Genomic DNA, 25,596 nt, shown 5'->3' on the forward strand with positions numbered 1-25,596 from the left:
CCTCTAGATCAATCCTCTTAAGGACAGGCAATGACCAAGATCACATGCTCAGAGGGAAATTTATATCTCTGAGCCACAGCCCAGAAAAGGGAGAGAATATTGCAGGGGGAGGACCCCAAATGATCAAAGATGCAAAAAACAGTAGCTGCTGAAAACGGGGCAAAAATAGTAGTGGATGCCACACACAGATTTTGCCAACAAAATCCATTGGAATTAATGAAGTCGCTCAAAAACAAAAAAATCTGTGGAAATCCACTGTAAATGCTTGGTGAGTTTTGTATGGATGCACAGTGGTTTTCTGTGGATCTCCTGTGGATTTTGCTAGTTAAGATTTGTGAACTTATTAAAAGAATCCAGTGATTGTATGCAGTTTTGATGACTAGCTTAGGAATCTCTTTTATAAAAAAGTTTACAGATCTCTACCGAGGACCTGTCTAGTACAGAGGCTGAAAGATCTCTTATGTCTGCTGAATGGTATCTCAAGGTTGAGGTTAAGGCTTTTAGCAGGCCAGGCTAGGGTAGAGAAGCTTAAAGCACAGCAGATGTGTTGGACCTTGTGTGTGTATAAACAAGATGCCAATCTCTCTTTTCATGGCAAATATAAATGCTCACTTAAAACGTTTCAAGTAGAGACAAAACAGCAATAATTGATTTTGAACAAAATATCATGTATCTTTGGCATTTTGTATATTTAATGAAAATGACTGTGGGGTTTTTTTTTTAATTTTTAGGGTTTACCTGGTATGCCTGGTGTTTCTGGACTAAAGGTATTAGATTCTGTTTCAAAAGCTTTAGAAAGCAATATTTTAGAGCATACAAAAAAATGTCATATGATGCGACAAAGCAGCTAAAAATCTCTGGATAAGTGTTTTCCTCCTAAGAAAATGATTAGCAGGGAGTGCTGCTGATTAGGGGTTATACCATCTTTGCTGAAAAACACAGCAGTGTGTGTTAGTATGACATTCTGGATTTCTCCCTTGAAAAGAAGCCAACGCAGGGAAAAGACCTATCCCTGCGTCCGCTGCATCTCAGAATGTATTGCTTGGGACCTTCGAAGTCCTGAATTACCTTCAAAACTTTTTATCCAGAACTAGAACATCCTAATTAGATATCCAAAATGTACTCATAATCGGGTAGATTTTCCGCCAGCTGTCGTATAAATTCCGGCCTTTATGTGCATGGTACAAGGCCCGGCCACATGTGTAAAGGCCGGTACGTGCACAAGTGCCAGGCTTCCTGCAAGGGGCGGGGGGCAGGCCGGGACAGCGCCATTATTCGCTGTCCCTCAGCCTCGCGCACCGGCCGGCTGCCGGCACGTGCAACTTACTTCAGCTCAGGAGCTGAAGTAGGTAGGTAGGGGGGTAGGGAATTGGGGAGCCTAGGGGTGCGGAAATTGCAAAAATCCCCTCCTTGCACACGCCACCCCGTTCATATGCACACGGATTATAAAATCCGGCGCGCATGTGCATGTGGCCCACAGATTTTCCACCATGTGGATGCCGGCACACGCATGGTAGAAAATCTGCACATCCGTGTGGAAAATGTTTCCCAAAACTTCTCCCGGAAACTCTCTGAACACTATTAACAGACTGTAATTAATTAGTGGCCACGCTTTAATTATAGTGTGTTAATAGTGTTCAGAGAGTTTCAGGGAGAAGTACTGTGAGCACATTCCGGATTTCTAATTAAGGCCTTCTAGTTTTGGATAAAAAGTTTTGAAAGTAATTCAGGTCTCCAAAGGTTCCAGGCATAATTTCTGAGATGTGGAATACACAGCAGTAAAACTATCCTATTTCTTATCTGCATGGAAATAAAGGTTAACAAAAAACATTTAGAAAAAACAAAACAAAAAAATAAGGTGGTACCTATTTATCAGCCTAAATTCATGCATTTCTTAACTGGCTTTTGTGAGTTAACTTTCTCTTCCTCAGGTCCGAATAGAATGAGCAAAAGATGACAATACCAGAAAATATGAGTGAATCATAAAAGGCATTCAGATGAGAGTGTGAAGGGAAAGCGGGCTGGACAGGGGTGGGCGCTGAGGAGTGAGCAGAAGGTGACAGCCACAGTATCATTTTTATAGCTCATACTGAATTAAGAGACTTGGGTCTTTGAGTCCTGTTTTTATCAGTTCCAAAGTGTCTGATCATTTTAATTTCAAAAGCCTTAACATTTCCTGGATTGCTTTAATTTTTCCTTTAATTATCCTAATCGGAAGGTCATTGCTGCAGTGGTCTGGTTTCAATGTTGAGTCTTATGTGAGTTGATTCTTGCATTTAATGTCTGGCCTGTCTCACCGGTGTAGCAGGTTTCCTCATATTTTCTGCATTTCCTGATCTTTCAGGGTGATAGAGGAGAAGCAGGAGCCAAAGGGGATCATGTGAGTACTGAAATATCCTTGACTTCTGGATAGGAGGGACTTAGTTCAAACTGTTCAGATCATCTGACATTACTATTAGAGGGGATGAAAGGTAATGAAGAACATTAGAATCTGTGAGAATATGTAAACTAAAGAGTTAAAATGCACATAGATATGTGACACTTGATGCATACAATTATGGACAGCTAATGGGAATCGATCAATGAGGCTGGCTGTGTGCTATATTTCTCTTTAGAGCAGAGGGAATCCTTTTATGAGAGATTTGAGAAACAAGAGACAGCACGTCTCTCACAAGGTGCCAGGAAAGTTTTTATAAAGTCATGCATGTGATACCCAGGGTGTCAACCCAATGGCCTTCCATAGGATCCATTTGGCTTAGGTGTGAAAGAGACTGTGAGAGGACAGCATGTTTTTACTGTCTGCCTCCTCAAGGTGTACTGCAGAGTTGAATTGTGATGTTGCAGTACATAACACTTCAAGTCCCAATTGGCTCACACCTCTCATAACGAACAATGAACAATCAGCAGTTAAAAGTAGGGCATGCCGAGGTGGAAAACCTCTCTTATATGTATTGTCAAGGGTCTGTGATCCTTGTGCCGAAAATTAATTTGTTCCTACAATAAGTGTTACCGAATACATCTAGCACGTTTGATCTCCAGTAAACTGTCCTAGGGGATATCACCATTATCTTCTGTCATATGACCTCACCACTAACATACACCTCATTCACAACATCAACCAGAAATGTCAACCAGCACTTGTATCTAATTCAAAGCACTGTAAACCCAACAGCTGGCGTTATGTTTGGGGTATTCAGTGTACTACTAATCTATGATTTTCTTGCTTTCTGAATTCACATTTTTCAGACTTGGTGACAATGAGAACATGGAAATGTTTATTTTTCTTGATCTGCTTCCTTTACTGTTTTTCTTTTTGTTCACAGGGAAGGCCTGGTGATGCTGGACAGAAAGGGGATCAAGGAAGCACTCCTGTGAGTTGGTTTTAAATTACTATGTTTTTGGAATTATTGGGAAAATAAGAACATAAGAACTTCACAAGATATTATTCCAAGCATTGGCTCTGTTAGGCGATCTGATTTTTTTTTTTTTTTTTTAAAGCAGTAAGTCTAAGAGACAGAGCTGTAGTCTCTGGGAACTTTAGATTTCCAGTCCTCCTGAGATTGTTGTAGATTGGAGGAGGGTGCACAAACTTTAACCTCTCTCACACACATATGTACATGTATTCTCATATACACACACACATGTGCGCAGGTACTCTCCCTCATAGATACACACATATACATTTACACACACAAAATCCCTCTCATAATACACATATATACACACACACCCCCCCTCATATACACACATATACATACATACACACACACAAACACCCTTCTCATATATATACACATACACACACCCTCTCATATACACACACACACACCCTCATATATACATATACATACACACACACTATCTCATATATACACATTTACACACACACCCTCTCATACACACACAAATACCCTTTCTCATATATATACACATACACACACACACACACCAACACACCCTCTGATATATACACCTACACACTACACCACCACCCTCTCATACACACACATACACTCACACACACACACTCTGGCTCCCTCTCTGTCAGGCATACAGACATGCTGGCTCCCACTCAATCCTGGACACACATAGATATACACACTGGCTCCCTCTCTACACATATACATGCTTCCTCTCTCTCAAGCACTGGTACACGTTTCTTCTTTCTCAGCACACATACTTACATGTACACACACACACATGCTTCCTCTCTCTCAGACACACATGCTTACACACATACATACACATATACATACACACATACTCTGCCAACTCAGGGCCTCCTTTAGATGGGCCACTGAGTAGGATGCGATCCCCCGGTGGCCATGAGGCCTCCTCCATTTTAGCCACCAGGTGGGATGGGATGCCATGGGGCCTCTTCTATTTCGGCTGCCGGACAGGATGGGATCCCCCAGTGGCCGGGGCGCCTTTCAGTTGAGCTGCCAGGTGGGAAGCGATCCTCCGGTGGCCATGGGGCCTCCTCCATTTTGGCTGCTGAGTGAGATGGGATCGCCCAGTGGCCAGGGCTTTTTTCAATTGGGCTGCCAGGCAGCATGGGATCTCCCAGCGCCCACAGGCCTCTTCTCCCTTTCCACAGCCCCACTAGTCTTATTGCACCCAGGGGTGCAGGGAGGGGGGAGAAGCTGTGCTTTCTTCCCCCTCAGTACGCCACTGCCCAGAGTTTTCTGCTGCTGGCCCGGAGACCCGGCAATTCCTTTAGAATTCCGGAGTCTCCGAGTCAAATCCAGAGAGTTACCAGGTATGAGGGTGAGGCGGCCATGGGCAGGAAGATGTTAGGGGCAATTTTGCTTCCTCTAAATCTTGCCGCCTGAAGCGGTCACCTCACCCTGCCTCATTATAGAACCTCCCCTGCTCTCACCTCTCAATCTTCCCCTTTTCTGTCATTCATCACTCATTCTCCCTCTCCTCTCCATCTCTGACCTCCATAATCTACTAATTCCTTCATCATCACTTTCTCTCTGTCACTTATCCATCCACCTCTCTCTCTTCTCCATCTTTGACCCCATATTTACTCATCCTTCCATCTTCCTCTCCTCTCCCCATCTCAGTTCTGCTTCTCCTCACCTCTGATTCTTCTTTTTACACACACTCCTACCATGCACGAGAAAATAGTGATGTTGTTATTCAGGAGATTTACTGTCACTTAGCAACCCATTCTGATAAAGGGCAACCAAGGTCATCAAGGCTAGTGACATGTCCCTCACTGTGACATCATCACATAAACTCCCAATTGAAGGGTCAATTGGAATTGGTTGGTTCAATGCTTTCTTAATGGCTTTATTTTGAAGAATTCTGCTATTTTTTGGTAAATCTTCAGGCTATGGATGATAAAACAATACTTCAGTAACCTTTCTCCTTTGTCTCCTTCATGGTAATTTTAGCATGACATACTCTGTATTACAAGATGTGGTGTCTTTAAAATAGTTAAGATTAGGCACAGTACAAACAATCATAGGGGGTAAATCTTTTCTCCTAGTTTTGTTCCTTTGGGGAAAAACTTGCAAATCAGTAAAACTATCCAGATTAGGAACTCATCCAGTTTGTGTTGATGCAAAAAGAGACTTTTAGATCGAGGATCTTCACACCAGTTATACTCAGTATAGAAAATGAAAGCTTTTCCACTTTTGTTTAGATGTTTCAAGATTCCAAGTTTTTTGATGAATGCAAGGAGAAGTGTGTGTCTGTCTGTCTGTCTGTCTGCATGGCTTCTTTACATACCAAAAATAACAATTGCAATACCTGTATCATATGTGTCCTTCTTGCCACATGTTCAATGTATACTGTATCATTGCAGTGTTAAACATTTCGGAACGACAGTGCTAAGTTACTTTCCTCAGCAATGATTTCATTGATGTTTTGTTTTGTTTTTTTCAGAATGTTGAAAGAACCCTGGAATCTATAGGGATTAAGGTAAAGAGATATACTGGACAAGGAAATCGCTGGTAGCTTAACAACCTGAATTTTAAATTGTCTGTTCAACCCTTCATGGCATCTCCACCTTCTGCCACTGAGCGGGCACAGCCACACAGCTACCTACTTACGCTTTAATCCCTCCAGAAAAAGTCTGGCTGAACGGAGTTACCTTGTAAGAAATATACGTACATCAAAATGCGCCACGTAGGGATGCATAATAACTCTTTTGTAAAATGTCAGCAATCTTTCTTATGTACTTCCTTTCAGCAGTGCCTCGTTCTTTTTTGCAGATTTCACTCCTCAAAGACATGATGGACACCTATGACGAAAGCTCTGGAGGGTTTATCGCTGTCCCTGAACGACGGAAAGGACAGAAAGGAGAACATGGCGAGCCAGGCGACAGGGGATCCCCCGGCAAAGATGTACTTCTATGGTTTTTATTGACTTATTCAATCACTGCTTTGACTTTTTTTTTTATCATTACGGGTCTACAGGAAAGGACCTTGCTGAACCCAGCTCTTTGTCTTATTCTAGTTACATCGGTAAAGCTAACTATAACCAAAATGATGAGAAAATCCCAAATAAAACACAGAACTAAGGTAGCTTTGTGCAGTAGCAAACCAACTGAAATTAAAAAGTTTAAATAGAATTTACAGAGCTTTCTGGCTAATTCCAAAATTACCTTCTGGGTCTGTGATGTTTTATAAATCATAATATGCAAGGCAGGACTTTGCAATCAAGTTATAGTACGTTACATAGTGGTATAATGTGATACTGTGTTTAAAACCCTGTAATAAAAGGGGCCTCTTTCTTTGTAGGGAGTAATGGGATTTCCTGGGGAGAGAGGACAGAGGGGAGACAAAGGAGATCAAGGTAGTCCCGGCCCTATGGGCCCACCAGGAAGGGCTATTGGAGAGTCTGGACCAGCAGGGCCACCTGGCCAATCCGGAGAGCCAGGAAAACCTGGGATTCCAGGACTGCCGGGCCGTGCAGGCGAAGTCGGAGAGGCAGGACGAGCAGGAGAGAAAGTGAGTGTAAAGTACTATGCAAAAATGGGATTTAAAGGGTAGAAATGGTTGTTCGGTCTGATGCTGGGTTAGATTGATGGTTCTGCTGGTCAAAACCTGTGCATTACGAGAATGAGGAAGAAAGGTGATAGGAGGGAAGAAGAGGGAACTTCCCATGTCATAGCTTCCATTGTCAACAGTGACATTTTCAGGAATAAGTTGGTCCACCTAGCTCAGTAACTGAAAGAGAAATGGAAAAGCTTTGGGAGGTTGTGTGGTGCGCCATGATCCTGTTGTATTGTGCTAACATCATGATGGCCTATTCCTAATTAAAGAGAACCATGGCAATGGCTTCAGTGGCACCAATATCAACTCCCATTGACAAATTCTTAGCCAAAAGCATTTCCAATGAAGGAAAGAAAAATAATTTTAAGAAGTGGATTGCTCTGGCCCAGACTGGTGATGACCAAATCTGGTACCTATTCTGAAAGCTACTTCTCTGTCTAACTAAACTTGATTAATGGTGTCACATCAGTTCCCAATGGAATTATGTTCACATCACAAAAGCACAGTTTGCACCAATTGGCATGCCAGTGGACACTTCAGGATCAAAGGGTCATGAAAACTGAACGTCCCTCTTCCCTCCATAGGTGATCTCCCCAGCAAGCTTAGACTATCAGCTATCCTCATTGAACTTGTTGCATGACTAGAACAAGATGAATTCAGCTTCTGGTGCTATTAGTCCAGTATTTGTCATTAGCATGAAATGCAATCCTAATTTTTTTTTCGGGGGGGGGGGGGGAAGGGGGGCTCAGACGTTTCCTAGATCCTTTTGGGCTTCCAGCTTAATCAGGACTGAGGATGGGATCTGGCATCATGAACTTTAATTTGAAACAGGCCAGGGATTTTGCCCCTATTTTATATTTCCTGCCAACTAAACTGAGCCCAGTTATTTCAATAACAGTCCTTGGCCATGGGGGCCATGCACCAGTGCTCCTTCTGCAACCCAGCTGACCTGGGCCATAAGTCTGGCCACTAGGTATCACTGTTGTGTGATGACTGGGATGCTCTTCCCCTCTCCCCCCAGTCCAGGGGTGTGAATGCTGCCTCCACTGTATCCCCAGTTCTGGATGACTCAGGGAGCAGAATCTTGGCTCAATAGTGCATAGCACTGTCACTGAGCCACCAGGTCAGACCATAATCAAATTTAAAAAAAAAAAAAACAATTTCGATTTTCAATAATGATTTAACTTATACTGTGAAGTGTCAACAATTTAATAGCAATGCAGGTAGTCCAGTTTCAATGTTTCCAAACATTTTGCAGATCCTCAGTAAGGCTTGGACTCAGATCCTACTCTTTTTATTTATGTATTTCAATGTATTTGAGTTCTTGTAATCCTTCCACAAGTTGAGTCAGGGCTGCATATGACAGAATGTGAGGTGGAAGGATAGGTCATAGCCTGCTGGGGTTCTGGAATCTTCTGGAATCTCTATAGATTGTGCCATTCCTGGGAAAGGAACCCGAGTGAATGTAGACAGAGGGTTATGGGAGTTTCTTCTTTTTGTTAAGTAGGTGGTGGTGGTGTGTGATACCTTTGTCCAGGATCCATCAGAGCACGTGAACCTTTCCTCCTTGTAGCATCCATTTGCCGCCTTTCTTAGGCTGTGTTTGTTTAACACTAAAACCCAGATTCATTTAAGTGATTCAAATCCTGTATAAGACTTACATTTTCATGTACTTTGCAGGGAGACAGAGGTGAAAAGGGAGATCGAGGAGAGCAGGTAAGGTGCAAATGAATAAATATAGCTGTTATGTGCAGTAACGAGTTTCGTTTTTTTGTTTTGGCCCTGCATTTGAATTCTGCTGTTTTGGGCTTCCAGCTCAATCAGAACTGGTTTTGGTTGGGCTGTGGCACCTTGAGCTTTCATTTGTAGCTAGAGGGGGAAGGGGTGGAGTGGTAGTCCCTCTATTTTATATCTCCTACTCAATTCATTTAGCCCAGTCATTCTAAAAACAGTCTTTAGCAGGGGGCCCACACAGCAGGGCTCCATCTGGAACCCGGCAATTAGGGCTCTTGTCCAGCCACTAAGTGTTGCCTTTGCACGATGACTGAGACTTCCTCCAAGAGACTGAGAATGCTGCGTCTGCAACATCCCCAGCGCTGGCCAGCCCAGGGAGCAGAGGTCTGGCTTGGGAACTGAACAGCATGCATGGCAGAATGCAACAGTTAACACACAGATCACCACACTAACCCATTTTCTTTTTTGTGCAAATTGTATGTAGATAGCGGCTTTTGCTACAACATAATAATGAAATTATCAAATAAGTACAATAAAATATTTTTCTATTAAAAAAACATAAGCATTACTGCTACAAGAAGAGAAGACATCAAGAGTACTATATGAAACAAGGAAGGCAGTGAAGAACCTCACATCTGCATGAATTTTCTAGAGCTTTCCAGCTGTACCCAATGGAAAATGGCTTCCACCTCCTGGAGCTGAGGTCACTTTCAGTAGGGATACGTTTCAGGCCCACAATTGGCCTTCACCCCAAATCTGAGCTTGATCGGATCACTCTGGGGAAAGCTATAATGCTTCTAGAGAGATGGACGGATAGATTCATAAACACGTTCCAAACTTAAGTTAAAAAAAACTAAAAAGATTAAATCAAAGGCAAACTGGAAAAAGAATGGACTACAGAAGATGGAGATTATTTAAAAACAATGCGACAAAGAGAGGGAAGCAATGGAAATAATGAGGAGGGAGGAGAAGGTCATAGGAAATTGGGTAACATGAGGCGATGTTTATTACATTATTTTATTTATTTATTTATATATCGACATTCGTGGGTACATCATGCCGGTTTACAATATAACTGAAGGAGGAAATGACAAAAAACCAGGGTGGGGGGAGAGGGAGTAGATAGGAAGAGAGAAGGGGCAAGAGAAGAGAGGGAAAAACAGGAAGAGGAGAAAAGGAACAGTACCTGATGGAAAACAACAGAAGAACATAATAAGTAGCATTGCAAATTATGCACTCAGTAAGGGACTGTGTATACCCTTATACACTGTGGATAACCTTATATAAATTATACACTCCAAAAAGTATTATATACAATAATAACAAAAAGTATTATATACAGTAATATACATTATCTTTAACTAGTACATACAGGAAACACTATATATGACATTACAAATTATGCGTTCAGAAAGGCAACTATATATAGACTAGCAGGGTTGCTATAGGGAAAAGTAAGGTTTAAAGGATAGCGGAGGGGTAAAATAAAATGGGTATAAAAGGGTTACTATAGGGAAAAAGGAAGGGTATAAGGACAGGAGAAGGGGGAAAGGGGTATAAATGGGGGTAAATAAGGAGGTGAAGAGAAATGGGAGACAAAACAGAGTATAATTAAAGGAATAAAGGAGAAGGCTATGAGTACATTAATGACAAGGGCTCTTTCTCTGAAGGAGTAGAGGGAGCAGGGGGACTACACAGGATCCGGATCAGGGTAGGCCATTTTAAAGAGCCATGTTTTAACCCCTGTTTTGGATTTCAGAATGCATGGTTCTAGTCGGAGCTCAAGTGGCATAGTGTTCCAGAGGGAGGGGCCTGCAATGGATAGGGCTCTTTCTCTGGTGGAGGTGTGGTGAGCACATTTAAGGGAAGGAGTGTAGAGGGTTCCTGAAAGTGCAGTTCTAATAGGAGCAGAATCGAAGAACATCCTCAAGCCAGGAGTGATTGTGGTTGTGCAGGGAGTTGTGAAAAATGGTGAGGGTTTTGTATCTGATGCGGGAGGAGATGGGAAGCCAATGGAGTTCCTTAAGAATAGGGGTGATGTGGTCGGGTTTGCGTGTATTTGTAAGGATTCTTGCCATAGCATTCTGTAACATTTCCAGGGGTCTAATAGTAGAGTAAGGAAGGCCTAGAAGTAAGGAGTTGCAGTAATCCATTTTTGATAACGTTGTTGCTTGCAGGACTGTGCAGAAGTCTTGCGAATGGAGTAGGGGTTTAAGCTTTTTGAGGATATGGAGATTGAAAAATCCTCTCTTTATGATTGTGTTAATGTGGCTTTTGAAGTTTAGTTGGTGGTCTAGGGAGACACCGAGATCTCGCACGAAGTAGGGAAAAGCATTTGAGGGAAGGGTGAGGTCACAAGCAGATGGTGGCGTCCGGTCAGGGTGATTTGAAATGATGAGGAGTTCAGTTTTGGAGGAGTTTAAAGCAAGGTGGAGGTTAGAGAGTAGAGAGTTAATGGAGACGAGGCAAGTTTCTATTGATTTAGTAAATTGCCTCAAGCATTTGCTTCAAAATAAAAAATGTAAAGTAAATAAATAAATATAAATGGTTCTAGTTTCTCTATTCCACGAGCCTTAGAAAGAAATCATTTGTACCTGCATATTTTGGGGCTGAATTTTCAAAGCCATTTATGCACATAAAACCTGGTTTTATGCAAGTAAATTCCTGTACTAAAATAGCCCAGGGTTTGTGACCTGGCTTCATGCATATTTTTATGCAATTTGGCAGGAGATGTTCCAAAGGGGCACAGCTGGGGGGGGGCGCTATTCAGACTTGCGCACATGCTATTTTATTTTGAAAAGTGTGGCCTTAGGTTTGCCCGCCCATGTCATGCCCTTGAATGAGCCAGCTTGGTGCAGGGTGGGTTTGTGCGCTTAAGTGCGCACGTTTTCAGTGTGAACCTACCACATAAGTTCACGTAGAAAATTCTGGGTAAAGTCTGCATGTGAAAGGTAGGCCCAGACTTTACCTCACCGTGCACAGTTATAAAATTACCCTCCCTGAGGTTTCTTTTCAAAAGGACTTCTGTGGGTAAAGCAGTGTTTTACATACAGAAATGTCCTTTTACTAAATTGTCTGCTGTGTAGGTAACATTTGCGTGTCCTGTTCATTCGTAAGTTTACCCGGGCTGAGCAGAGGCATTCCTGGGGATGCCATTGGGGCGAGGGGGTTTGGACTTTCACGCTTTCTTCTTAAATTTCGACCGTATGCATGTAGATTTTCAAGAAAATTGAGTGCGCATCAAACTGAAGGTGTAACTTGTGCAGAGTAGATCTGATGGGATCATTTTCAAAGCGAACCTGCTCATGCAAGTTTACTTTGAAACTTGGGATAGTATTAAATTACACGGGATGTTTGAAAATGACCCTTCTACAGCGTCATTTTCAAAGCCATTTCCACAGGTAAAATAGCTTTCCCATGAAAAGGGGCTTTTACAAAATTACCTGCCTGATATGTGGATAAATGACCATGCAGAAAGCCTTTTGAGTTCGTGGACTCTTGGGCCGGCTAGAGTAAGAGATGTAACTACTGCAGGAAGGCCTGCAGCAATGCTCATAGCTGGGAGGTGGCTCAAGACCAGGAGACCTGATAGGGCCTTCACCTATACCAGCCCTCGTTCCCCGCAGGTTGAGCCCTTAGGTACTGAGAGGGCCAGCAGGACTTAGGAGGTCTCTTGGAGACGAGAGTAGTGAGGAGTCCAAGTCATGACAGGCGGAAGACAAGAGTCAATGACAGTCCAGAGGTTCAAGGCAGGTGGCAGACAAAAAGGAAGTCTGGAGACGAAGCTGAGGTCAAACCGAGGAATCAAGCCAAGGATCGGATACAGGATCAGGAGCAGGAACAAGGCACTGAACAGGAACAAGGTACGGAGTAGGAACAAGGCATGGAGCAGGAACAGCAACTGAACTTTCAGGACAGACAACCTGTTGCTAAGGCAGTTCTCCACAGCAGCTACCAGGTCTAAATACTGCCTCCTTTATGAGATCATCCTCTGTCGCATCACTGCCCCTTAAAGGGGTGGAGTTTCCCGCGTGTGTCAAGGAGGAGCTTGCTGAGGGAAGCAGGACAGCTTCAGCAGCAATGCGGCAGGCTCTGGGAGTCCTGCCATGGCGCGGAGCTTGAAGAGGAGCGTCGGAGCCAGTAGGGGGGTCCTGTCGGGGTCTGCCGCCACGGAACCATAACAGTACCCCCCCTCTTATGCCCCCTCCGAGAAGGGCCAGGCTTGCCAGAGTGTGTCTGATAAAAGTGCTGGAGCAATGCCTTGTCAAGAATGTTGGAGGATTTTTCCCATGAGTTCTCTTCAGCACCAAAGCCTTCCCACGCAATCAGATATTCCCAGCATCTATGTTGCCGGCGGACATCAAGAATTTCCTGAACAGCTAAAGAACAAGGACCAGCAAGCTTGACGTGGATTCAGTCGCTGTGCTTTGCTGAGATATTCTAAGTTTATGTGGTCGGTGTAGACCGTAAAGGTGTGCTGCGCCCCCTCCAGCCACTGCCTCCATTGCTCAAGAGCCATCTTTATTGCTAGCAATTCTTTATCGCCAATTCCATAGTTCTTTTCAGCTGATGAAAACTTACGAGAGAAATAGGAGCAGGGAAGTATTTTTATTTATTTATTTATTTATTTATTTAAAGGGTTTTTTTATATACCGAGGCACGTTAGCAACATCACCTCGGTTCACATTGTAACATAACATAGCAACAAGCTTTACAATAATTTCATGTTTAACAGGGATTAGGCTAAAAGGGATAGGAGGAGTTAATGAAATGGAAGAGATTCATATTTTTAACAAAGCAGATAATCAAGTAGAGTCCCCTGGTTAGAATGTTTACTAAGGACTGCCCCCACCGCAAGATCAGAGGCGTCCACCTCCACAATGAATGGCTAGGTTGGATCTGGATGATGGAGACAGGGTTCTTGCAGGAAGGCGGCCTTGAGTTCCTTGAATGCTTGAATGGCCTCACTGGACCAGTGTCTAGGATCCACACCCTTCTTGGTCAGGGCCGTAATTAGCGCTACAATGTGAGAGTAGCGAGGAATGAAGTTTCTGTAGAAGCTGGCGAAACCAAGAAAGCGTTGCACAGAGTGAAGCCCCACCAGTTGCGGCCACTCCCAGATGCTGACTAGTTTATCCGGGTCCATTCGGAAGCCGGTGGTGGAGACAATGTAACCCAAGAAGGGTAAAGACGGTTGCTCAAAAAGACACTTCTCAAGTTTCGCGAATAGGCAGTTCTCTCTGAGACATTGGAGAACCCGGCGGACATCAGAGTGATGGGTGGCTAGATCCCTATATAGATTAGGACGTCATCCAAATAAACAATAACTCCCTTGTGTAGCATATCCTGAAATATTTCATTCATCAGATTCTGAAAGACTGTGGGCGCATTACAAAGTCCGAATGGCATCACAAGATACTTGTAATGACCGTCGCGTGTGTTAAACGTGGTTTTCCATTCGTCCCCTGGCTTGATCTGGACCAAGTTGTATGCGACCTACAAGTCCAACTTGGTGAATACTCTGGCTCCATAAAGAGGGTCCAAGAGCTCAGGAATTAAAGGGAGAGGATAGCGATCCTTGCGGGTGATGGCAATGAGTCCCCAGTAGTCTATGCAGGGTCTTAATGATCCATCCTTTTTGGATACAAAGAAAAACCCGGCACCAGCTGGGGACGAAGAAGGACGAATGAACCCCCGGTCCAAGTTCTCTTTTATGTATTTGGACATAGCTTGAGTCTCTGGCAAGGATAGCGGGTATACCCGTCCTTGGGGTGGAACTGTATCAGGTAGCAAGTCGATTGTGCAAAGGGACAATGCGCCGGAAGGGTCTCTGCCTCCTCCTTGGAAAAGACGTCTGAAAAGTCGGCGTATTGTGGTGGTAGTTGGAGGGTAGTAATAGTAGCAAGTTGCACCCGTGGTTGCAGCTTCTGGTGCAGGCAGGTAGTGAAACACTCAGAACCCCAAACCGTGATTTGAAGAGTTTTCCAGTCAATAGTAGGCGCGTGTTTCTGTAACCAAGGGAGACCCAATACAACTGGACCGCCTTTTCTAGGATGAAGAAGGGAATTTCCTCCTTATGGAGGACTCCAGTAAGGAGGGTCACAGGGGCTGTGCAGGAAGTAACTCGACCTGGGAGTGGCTCCCCTTAAATGGACGAGATGATCATCGGTGGGCTGCGGCAGAGCACTGGAAGTTGCAGCTGGCGTACTAATTCCGCCAGGATGAAGTTTTCTCCAGCTCCGGAATCAATGAAAGCCAACGTGAGCGAACCCCCAGGGAACTGAAGAGAGACAGGAACAGTACATTGGGGAGCAGGATTGATGCAGCCTAGGGTCATCCCCCCCGGAGACACCTAGACCCAGGAATTTCCAGGATGCTCGGAGCACTGGGCCAACAGATGCCCTTTACCACCGCAGTAAAGGCATAGGCTCAAAGTTCTTCAATGCAGCTTTTCTTCTGCAGTGAGATGACTGTGCCCCAGTTGCATGGGCTCCTTCCCGTGTTCCGGTGCACCCGTGGATATCGCTTGATGAGCCATCGGGCGTGTGAAGGAGGGAGCCAGGGGAACCAGGCGACGAGCAGGCTTAAGTTCTCTTGCACGTTGCTGCAACTGCCGATTGATTTTTCCAGCCAGATCAATGAGAGACTCATGTCCAACCAAGAGGTCTCGAGCAACCAGTTCATCCTTGATACAGGGAGACAACCCCTCGAGGAAAATACCGTGTTGGCGGTCCTCACGCCAACCCAGTTCGGACGCCAAAGTGCAGAATTCTACTGCAAATTCGGCCAGCGGGCATGACCCTTGGCGGAGATGAAGCAGTTCGGAGGTGGCAGTGGATAAACGACCTGGCTCATCAAAAATCTGACGGAAGGTCTGAATAAAGCGAGACAGATCTCTGAGAATGGGATCCCCGCGCTCCCACAGTAGGGACGCACAGGCCAGGGCCTTGCCATCCAACAAGGACAAGATGAAGGAGGTTTTACCTTTATCCGCTGGAAACTGCTGGGCCTGGAGTGAGAATCAGATAAAGCAGTGGTTCAAATACCCCCTGCACTGCTTTGGATCTCCGGCAAACCTAGGTGGCACCGGCATATGAGTCAGAGGAGAGGGAGCAACTGGAACCATGGGGGTAGGGGCAACTGCCCCCAGCCCTGGAGCGGAGTCCAGATGACTGACCAAGCGCTCCACCATGGTGGACAAAGTCTCTAGACATTGATGCTACTGTTGTATTCATTGGGCCATCCCTGGTATAGCGTGGAGGCCGGGCAAATCCACCGGGTCCATGGCCTTAGCAAACTGTTGAGTTTGTGGACCCTTGGGCCGGCTAGAGTAAGAGATGTAACTATTGCAGGAAGGCCTGCAGTGATGCTCATAGCCGGGAAGTGGATCAAGACCAGGAGACCTGACTGGGCCTTTACCTATACCAGCCCTCATTCCCCGCGGGTTGAGCCCTTAGGTACTGAGAGGGCCGCAGGACTTAGGAGGTCTCTTGGAGACGAGAGAAGTAGTGAGCAGTCCAAGTCGTGACAGGCGGAAGACAAGAAGAGTCAATGACAGTCCAGAGGTTCAAGGCAGGCAGCAGATAAGAAGGAAGTCTGGAGACGAAGCTGAGGTCAAACCAAGAAATCAAGCCAAGGATCGGATACAGGATCAGGAGCAGGAACAAGGCACTGAGCAGGAACCAGGCATGGAACAGGAACAGCAACTGAACTTTCAGGAGAGACAACCTTTTGCTAAGGCAGCTCTCCACAGCAGCTACCAGGTCTAAATACTGCCTCCTTTATGAGATCATCCTCTGTCGCATCACTGTCCCTTAAATGGGCGGAGTTTCCTGCGCGTGTCAAGGAGGAGCTTGCTGAGGGAAGTAGGACAGCGTTGGCGGCCATGCACCAGGCTCTGGGAGGCCTGCCATGGTGCGGTGCGGAGCGTGAAGAGGAGCGTCAGAGCCGGTAGGGGGGTCCCGTCGGGGTCTGCCGCCACGGAACCGTAACACTTTATGTGAAGAGGCTTTCTTGTGGGCGGGGCTGAGCAGGGTTTTGGTATTACAGACATCCTTTTGCATCTTCAAATATGCACATCATTTTCCCCCCCCCCCACCCAAAACTGTGCGTACACATTACCAAGTGTAATTCCGTGCAGGTAGTTTTTGGTGGGATAATTTTTGAAGGGAACATATACTTAGGGGTGGATTTTAAAAGGGTTACGCGCATAAGGTTTGCATAGGCCCGGCGACGCGTGCAAGCCTGGGTCGCGCATATTTATTTTTTATTTATTTATTTATTGGTTTTTATATACCGGAAGTTCCTGTATACAATACATATCACTCCGGTTCACATTTAACAGAGTTAACTATCGCCGGGTAGGCGGTTTACATGGAACATATCAAATATAAAGTAATGAACAGAAGAACTATAATACAGTATATATATTATATTTAGAAACAACTAAGATCAACTTAGATAACAACTTGGAACAAAACTGACTCAATGTGAGCATTACATTATTGTGGTAAGACAAGGCTGGATGTTTGTTCTTCCTGCTTTAGCTCTCTGGGAAAGCTTGAAGGAAGAGCCAAGTCTTGAGTTTCACCTTGAACGTAGTATGGCACGGTTCTAGGCGGAGGTCCGGTGGTAGTGAGTTCCAGAGTGACGGGCCCGCTGTGGATAGAGCGCGTTTCCTCATATGTATGCATATGTCCCGGGGCTTGAAAAAAGGGGCGGTGAGTGGGTGGGGCGGGGGTGGAACTGAGGCCTCCGGCACAGCAGCTGTGCCGGAGGAATCTCGCACCGGCACTTGGCCGGCACATGCAACCTATGCCTGCCCAGAGGCAGGCGCAACTTAGAAAATAAAGGTAGGGATGGTGATTTAGGTAGAGCTGGGGGACGGGTTAGGTAGGGGAAGGGAGGGGAAGGTGGGGGGGACGGAGGGAATGGAGGGAACTGGGAAAGCCATCGGGGCTCCCCTAGGACTCGGCGCGTGCAAGATGCACAAGTGTGCATCCCCTTTCGCCTGCTGACCCTGGACCCCGCGTAGGCGCGCGCATGATATAAAATTGGGCATAGATTTGTGCGCACCAGGTTGCCCGCACAAATCTACGCCCGCACTTAGCTACTAAAATCTGGCCCTTAGATTCCCTTTGAAAACTGGTGTAATGTCTATGGGTAAACCGTATCTACAGACTTTACAGTAATTTATCTATTTATGGATTTTATTAGACTTAATATATGCTCAATTGTCCCATAGTCCTCTGAGCAAGGAACAACAAAAATATGTACATTATAAAATAAATTACATATATATCATGAAACATGTACAACATTAAATAAACAAAAAAACTGTCTAATAATCAATCTTCCAGTGAAGATAAAACTATAAAAATAATCACCATTAAAGAAAAGCAGCTGTGAAAAGCCAAATTTTCACTTCCTTATGGAGCATTAAATAATCCTATATACTGAAAATTTCTATTGAAAGTCTGTTCCATAGTCAAGGGCCAATGATCCTGTCAGACCTGATCACCAAGGTATGCTTCCTCCTGTGATGGAACTGACAGATAAAAGCCTTGGGAAGACCTCGAGGTACAATTTGGTTCATTAGGCACAGTCTGAGCCCTCAGGTAGCCTACTCCCTGCCTTTGTAAACTTTTAAAAACCGAACATAGAACTTTAAACTGAACCCTGTAGGGAATCAGAAGGCAATACAGGCTCTTCGAAACTGGGGTCATACTATCCCCCTGGAACAATGAGTGCAGCTGCATGCTGAATCAGCTGCAAGCAGTGCAAATATGTAAATGGGTGAGAACCATAATTTTACTGAATTTGAATTTAGCTAAAAACATGTTTTGTTGTGATTTTCAGGAACTATCATGTCTTTAATATATTTATGTCTTTAACAGGGCAAGGAAGGAGATGCAGGCCCAATGGGTCCCACGGGGCCCAAGGTAAAATGTTGTTCACAAAACTAGCTAAGGAAAAGAAAGTGCATTGATACCTACAATATTTTCATTGGTAGCAAAACTAATACTGTAACCAGGGCCGGTGCAAGGGTATTAGGCGCCCTAGGTGAACCTTTTGCCTTGCACCCCCCCCCCCCCGGTCCAGGCCCGATTCTGGCCCCAACCTCATTCACTCTCGGGCCAATTCAGTAAAGTCCACGGGAGAGTGGACGAACGCCCGCTCTCCCGGCGCGCGCACAGGCCACTCGCCTGTGCACGCGATTCTGTATTTAAATTAGGTGGTGCGGTAGAAACAGGCAAAAGGAGGCGCTAGGGACATTAGCGCGTCCCTAGCGCCTCCTTTTGACCCAGAGCGGCGGCTGTCAGCGGGTTTGACAGCCGACGCTCAATTTTGCCGGCGTCGGTTCTCGAGCCCGCTGACAGCCACGGGCTCGGAAACCGGACGCCGGCAAAATTGAGCGTCCGGTTTTCGGCCCGACAGCCGCCGGCCCATTTAAATTTTTTTTTTTCTTCTTCTTTTACCTTTCGGGACCTCTGACTTAATATCGCTATGATATTAAGTTGGAGGGTGCACAGAAAAGCAGTTTTTACTGCTTTTCTGTGCACTTTCCCATTGCCGGCAGAAACTAGCGCCTACCTTTGGGTAGGTGCTAATTTCTGAAAGTAAAATGTGTGGCTTGGCTGCACATTTTACTTTCTGTATCGCGCAGGCATAGCTAATAGGGCCCTCAACATGCATTTGCATGTTGAGGGCGCTATTAGGTGCCGCGGGTTGGACGCGCGTTTTCTGCCCCTTACTCAATAAGGGGTAAGGGAAAACGCATGTCCAAGGGCAGGTTTACAGTGCGCTCCATCGGAGCGCACTGTTCTGTATCGGCCTGTCAGATAGGCCCCCTCTATTACGCACATTTAGGTTCCTTGTCTCATTCACATACGCACCCTTACACAGGCTCCCTCCCTCTCTCTCACTAACACCATTGCTCTCTTGTACACATACACAAGCCCTCTCACACACACACACACACACACACACACAAACAGAGGCACCGCTCATGGCCCGCCAAGATTCTGCTTCTCTCGGCCACAAGTAGGACGGGTGCTGCTTGTGGCCCGCCGAGTCTCTGCTTTTCTCTGCCGCGAGCAGGATGGGTGCTGCTTGCGGCCCGCCGAGTCTCTGCTTTTCTCTGCCGCGAGCAGGATTGGCGCTGCTTGCGGCCCGCCAAGTGTCTGCTTTTCTCTGCCGCGAGCAGGATGGGTGCTGCTTGCGGCCCGCCGAGTCTCTGCTTCTCTCGCCCGTGAGTGGGAAGGGCTCCGCTCATGGTCCCACATGGCTGCTCTTTGCCGCCTCCCATTGGCTGGCGCCCAAGGTGACCTCCTAGTTCGCCTGTTGGGATACCCCAGCCCTGATTGCAGCCATGGCTAAGCTGACAGCTCAGGAAAGAAAGAAGAACCCTGATCTGTTAACAACTTATGTTCACAAATATTTCTGCTCAGAATAACTAAGTAACAAAAATGCTAAACTTCAAACAAAAATAGGGAATTCAGTAAATAAACGAGTAGATAGTAGGAATGATTTGGCGTGGGTGTTTTTTCTTCCCAGGGAGAATCAGCAGTAGACCCTGCTGGTGGATTGCCTGGGGAACGAGGAGTTGCGGGGCCCAAAGGTGCAAAGGTCAGTAACAAAATAGGAAACACATTTTCTCCAGAACCCGAATGGTCCCAGTGTTAGTTCTTAAAACAAAGAAATCTACAGGTCATATTTTCTAAGTATTTTTTTTTTTATGTTTTAAGGGAAAAACACAATTTATGGTTATGGAAAAATTTATGGTTATGGAAAAATTTATGGTTATGGAAAACTATTCCCTTCCCTCAATGACAGGGAAGCAGTACAGTGCTCAAATGGTAAGGCTGCAAAGTCAGCTAATGAGTAGGGATGTGAATCGTTTTTTGATGATTTAAAAAAATCGTCAGATAATTTTTAAATCGTCCAAAATCGTTAGAGTCGCGATACAATAGAAATCCCCCCAATTTATCGTGAAAAATCGGGGGAGGGCGGGAAAACCGGCACACCAAAACAACCCCTAAACCCACCCCGACCCTTTAAAACAAATCCCCCATCCTCCTGAACCCCCCCAATAATAATTTATATTAGTGGCAGCCATTTTGGCTGCCACTAATATAAATGGCGCCGGTGGCCCAATAAAAAAAACGCCACCCGACCCTTTAAAATTACCCCCTTAGCCTCCCCCACTCTCCCGACCCCCCCCCCCCAAAACATTTTACACATACCTGGTGGTCCAGGGGGGCCACGGGCAGTGATCTCCCGTTCCCAGGCCATCACCTGCGCTAAAAAAAAATGGTGCCGATGGCCCTTTGCCCTTACCATGTGACAGGGCAAAGGTAGCGCCGGCGCCATTTTGAATATTGGCAATACGGCCCGAGTGCAGGAGATCGCTCCCGGACCCCCGCTGGACCCCCAGGGACTTTTGGCCAGCTTGGGGGGGGCCTCCTGACCACCACAAGACTTGCCAAAAGTCCAGCGGGGGTCCGGGAGCGACCTCCTGCACTCGGGCCATATTGCCAGTATTCAAAATGGCGCCAGCGCTACCTTTGCCCTCACTATGTCATAGAGGCCGACGGTCGGCCCCTGTGACATTGTGAGGGCAATGTTGATTTGCCCATTTGATACTTTGGGGTGCTCTTGCCACTGTGCTACTTTGCCTTTCTCATGGTGGCTTGGGCTATTCATGACACTATTGGTGCCCTTTGCTTCTCTTTTGGTGCCATGGCGTGTTCATGCCACTCTTGGTGTCTTGGGGTGCTGATGCCTGACACCGTTTAATAAAACTTGGATGGAAAACCCCAAAGTTAAAGAATAGAGTGCATTGCTTCACTTATTGACTTTAATGGAAATGAATGAAACAAATGACTTAATGAAATAAATGCACTTCTGATCCAAACCGAATGAACTAAATGAAACAGGAAACCGAACTGAAAATCCAAAGCAAACTGAGAAGTTTTTTTGTGCACACCCTTACCAGGCAGGCACAAAACCTATTAGGATGCTGCTGAGTACTGTCTTTCAGCCATTTTTGCAATCTTTACTTGTAGTTTGCCTGCTGGCACTTAGTAAGTCATCTTCCTCCTCTTCTGCAGGGAGACCCCGGAGATGACGGAGAGAGAGGACCCAAAGGAGATAAGGTCTGAGTATAGTAAGTCTTCATGACTTGCCTTTTGCTGTCTGAGTGTTACTAAAAGGAGAAAAATCTTTGACTACTTGCTACTTATCCTGTATATTTGTAAACTGTATGAAGCAGGGACTATCTCTTATGTGTATTTGTACAGCACTACAAATGTCTAGTAGCGCTATAGAAATGAAAAGTAGTAATAGTAGTAGTGTTACCTCTTCACGCAATTTTCATTCTTAGTTGCACTGTGTTTGACTTCCTAAAGAATACTTGAGAAGATTTGAACCTAAATATATGTGCAGCAGGAGATTATCCTGAGAAGGAAACTGAATGTGATGAGTATTCTAGAGCCATTTGTTTTCCTTTTCAGCTCCTTCATATTCAATTTCGTGCAGTCTAGACCAGTGGCTTTAAAAGTTGGGGTCGTGACCCAGTACTGAGTCGCTGCACGCCAGTAACTGGGTTGCAGCCCCATTCCCTGTATTCATGGACTTCTTGACCCTCATCGCAAGAACAGTGCTGAGAATGTAGGTACCATGTGGATCAAACTTCCTGAGACCTGTATGGTAGCCGTACTCTCAGCGCTGTTCTTGCGATGAGGGCCAAGAAGCCTGAGACTACAGGCACCGTGTGGCTCACACTGACTGAGCCACGCAGAGCGGGAGTATCAGTGACAGTGAGTGATGAAGGCTGGAGGGGGAGAAGTGGTGAGAATGAGCAGTGTAGGCTAGGGGGGAGGGGAAATGAGAGTGAGCAGTGGGGGAGGTAAGAATTAGCATTGGAGACCGGGGAGGAAAGGTATGATGAAAGTGAGCAGGGGTTGGGGGTGAAAGTGAGCAATGGGGACTGGGGAATGCACACATGCGGGGGGGTGGGGGGGGCGAATTGTTTTTTTTTTTCCCACTTGGTCCTGAGAAGAAAAACTTTTTTTCTACTGAGTCCCATAGAAAAAAGTTTGAAAACCACTGGCCTAGACATCAGATCAGTATAAAGTATAACTCTTGGGGATCATTGTATGTTGCGGGCTCATGAGTGATGTGCAGCAGCCCACGACTTTATCAAGCAAGATTGGTGCGCGTAGCCTGCCGTGGGGGGTATCTCAGGCAGCTTTAATAAATCGTTGACATGAGCATGTGAATACTGAAGAGAACTGGAAGGATGTTGTCAGGACTGAAAGCATTCCTGTTCACTGCTCTGACTGCATGCAAACTATTTCAATTGCAGGGTGCAGACGGTCAGAAAGGAGACCGAGGCGAAGCTGGGGAGAAAGGCAGGGATGGAGCTTCGGTGAGTGTCTGCCTCCCACTATGAGGAAGTGGATCTTTGAATGTAGCACTGGACTGAAATAACATACAAGTATTTATACTCGGAAGAAAAGTGTCTCCCATTGCTATACAGTGCACGATCCATAGGATACAAAAGAACATAAAGAATGGTTTTCAAAAAAGTGCTGAGTGACTAATTTAGCCGGCCAAATTTTGTCAGCTAAGTTAAGCTGATTTTTGGTTGGAATTTTGGCTGGAAATCAGAATGAGGGACACTGAAACCGCATGCCTAATCTTAGCCAGCTAATGCTGAAAATCAATGCTAGCCAGCTAAATCTTCTCCCACCTTCCACCCCCTCAATACAGGTACAGTCTGGAACCAACAGTTCCTTCATCCCCCCTCCCACCTACCCTCATGATTCAAAACTGTAACAGCCAAAGGGTCCTCATGACCACCACCCCCACCTTCTTCTGTCTTTCTGATTCAAAACTGTGAAGGCCAGTCCCCCTCCCCCCACAATCCCCTAAAAGCCCCCTGAAAGCTACCCCAACTGAGGCGGGAGGAGATGCAGGCTTACCTCCTCCAGGCTTGATAACTAGCATTACTCTAAAAAAAACCTCTTTTCCCAACTGGATCCAGTACGTCTGTTGTGGGAATCTGTAATGCACTTTGCTATTTTTTTCGTGATATTCATAGAAATGTAGCTTCACTGATGGCCATGCCAAATTCTGAAGACTTGGCTATTTATGAAGGCTTATGAGGATTCAGATAAAACATCATGCATATGAGATTCTTATTATGCATTTTTTAACTTGACTTTTATCATTCCACCCTTTTTACTTTTTACTATGATTTTTAGACATCTCATTGTAATTCCTTTCTCTGTTTTTTGCATTTTGTAATTTATTGTAATTTTACTTCTTATATCATGTCTTTTATTTTGATTATGTTTTACTATGTAAACCACTGTGATGGTTCCACCAAATGATGGTACATAAAATCAATCAATCAATAAATAATAATAATAATAATAATGTCTTGCTTCCATTAGGGTCCTCCTGGCGAAAAGGGGCTCACAGGGACGGAAGGGAAACCGGTAAGTAAGAATGGTGAATAGGGACTAAGAAAATAATTTAAAATCAGTTGAGCCCATGCAATTTCTTTATTGGCTAGGAAGCTATTTAAGTTAGGTTCATGGTATTAGGTGAATTAGCCAATGTATCTATTGTAAGAAGTCCATAGGCCCAAGATTTGCTTACAGCAAACATGTAGGAGGCTTCTCTGTGGTTTGGATGCATTCGCTTTCCCCAAATCAGTTTTTGGTATTGAATGTAAAGCGGGAAAAAACCCATCAATAATAGGATTCAGAAGAGTTTTTGTTAATGTAGAATATTTATAGCAGAGCCCTGTGGTCTCACTTCTGCCATCTATGCCGTTCAGTTACAGTGAGCAGAAGAGAAGGAAGGCGAATGGCTCAGATAGAAGGGAAAATAAAGTCAGCTTTCTGAGTATTTTCTAGTAAAATGCAAGCAAACCTTTTCATTTCCATGTGACAGAATATGATGATTTTGAAATGCATTTACTTTTGCCAATCCACAGAGCACAATTTTTCATGTCTGCCTGTTTATTGCATGTCTTCCCTGGACATGAAATTGTATAAGTTGTACAAGAGTTCATTAACTGAATGTCCTTTGACTGTCTTAACACAGTCTGAAGAAAAGTACATTTGATTTGAGTATTTCAGTGTTTGCACTGCCATGCCAGTGCTATTTACTACAAGATTACAGTTTCTGCCACATTTGCATAGAATGGAGGGATGGTCTTGCAAAAGGATGAATAAGGAAATTAGAGAAATGAGGAACAGCTGTATGACAAGGATGCTTCGATGAATGATAAATTGTAAATGGAAGGGTGTACATGGGAGAATGCATGTGAAAATATAATAGTGAGGAGTGGACTAGATGTGACAATGGGGTTATCAATGAGTGAGCCAGTGAGGGAAGTTTGGAAGAGTGCTTGAGAAGATAAATATGGGAATATTGTGGTGAGAAAACACAAGAAACTGAATGACCAACTGGATCTATATATGAATTGATAGATACATTGGAAGACTTCAAAATGGGTGAACACATACTTTTAGAGATTGACCAAATAAGATAGGAAATGCTTGATTCATCAGGGTCTTTCCCATAGATAGTCTTAATAAATCAGGCCGTAAAAGACATAGAAAAATGTATGGTATCAATAATGTGAACAAATGGATAGATTTACTCTACATGACATTAACTGCTCAGAGAATATGTAGATGCACTTATACTGTATATACATACTTTATCTATGAAATAAATACATTCATACCAAGGACTAGAGACAGTATATATACAGTATATAGTAATACCTGTTTTGTATAAGAAGATTATCTATGCTTTGCCCTTAAAACTATTG

The 25,596-nt window shown here is 44.9% G+C and overlaps 1 protein-coding gene across 1 annotated transcript in view; it reads left to right on the forward strand.

Annotated features, from left to right (window-relative positions):
- Positions 1-25,596, forward strand: part of COL7A1 (collagen type VII alpha 1 chain) — a 350,074-nt gene that overhangs the window by 227,497 nt on the left and 96,981 nt on the right. The window contains exons 70-81 of the mRNA XM_029597520.1: positions 732-767; positions 2,345-2,380; positions 3,324-3,371; positions 5,896-5,931; positions 6,225-6,356; positions 6,753-6,962; positions 8,688-8,723; positions 18,638-18,682; positions 20,298-20,369; positions 21,854-21,898; positions 23,110-23,172; positions 24,203-24,247. Of these exons, the coding sequence (XP_029453380.1) occupies positions 732-767; positions 2,345-2,380; positions 3,324-3,371; positions 5,896-5,931; positions 6,225-6,356; positions 6,753-6,962; positions 8,688-8,723; positions 18,638-18,682; positions 20,298-20,369; positions 21,854-21,898; positions 23,110-23,172; positions 24,203-24,247 (804 nt within the window). The remainder of the gene's footprint in view (positions 1-731; positions 768-2,344; positions 2,381-3,323; positions 3,372-5,895; positions 5,932-6,224; positions 6,357-6,752; positions 6,963-8,687; positions 8,724-18,637; positions 18,683-20,297; positions 20,370-21,853; positions 21,899-23,109; positions 23,173-24,202; positions 24,248-25,596) is intronic.

Source organism: Rhinatrema bivittatum, chromosome 4 (assembly GCF_901001135.1).
Source record: "Rhinatrema bivittatum chromosome 4, aRhiBiv1.1, whole genome shotgun sequence".
NCBI lineage: Eukaryota > Metazoa > Chordata > Amphibia > Gymnophiona > Rhinatrematidae > Rhinatrema > Rhinatrema bivittatum.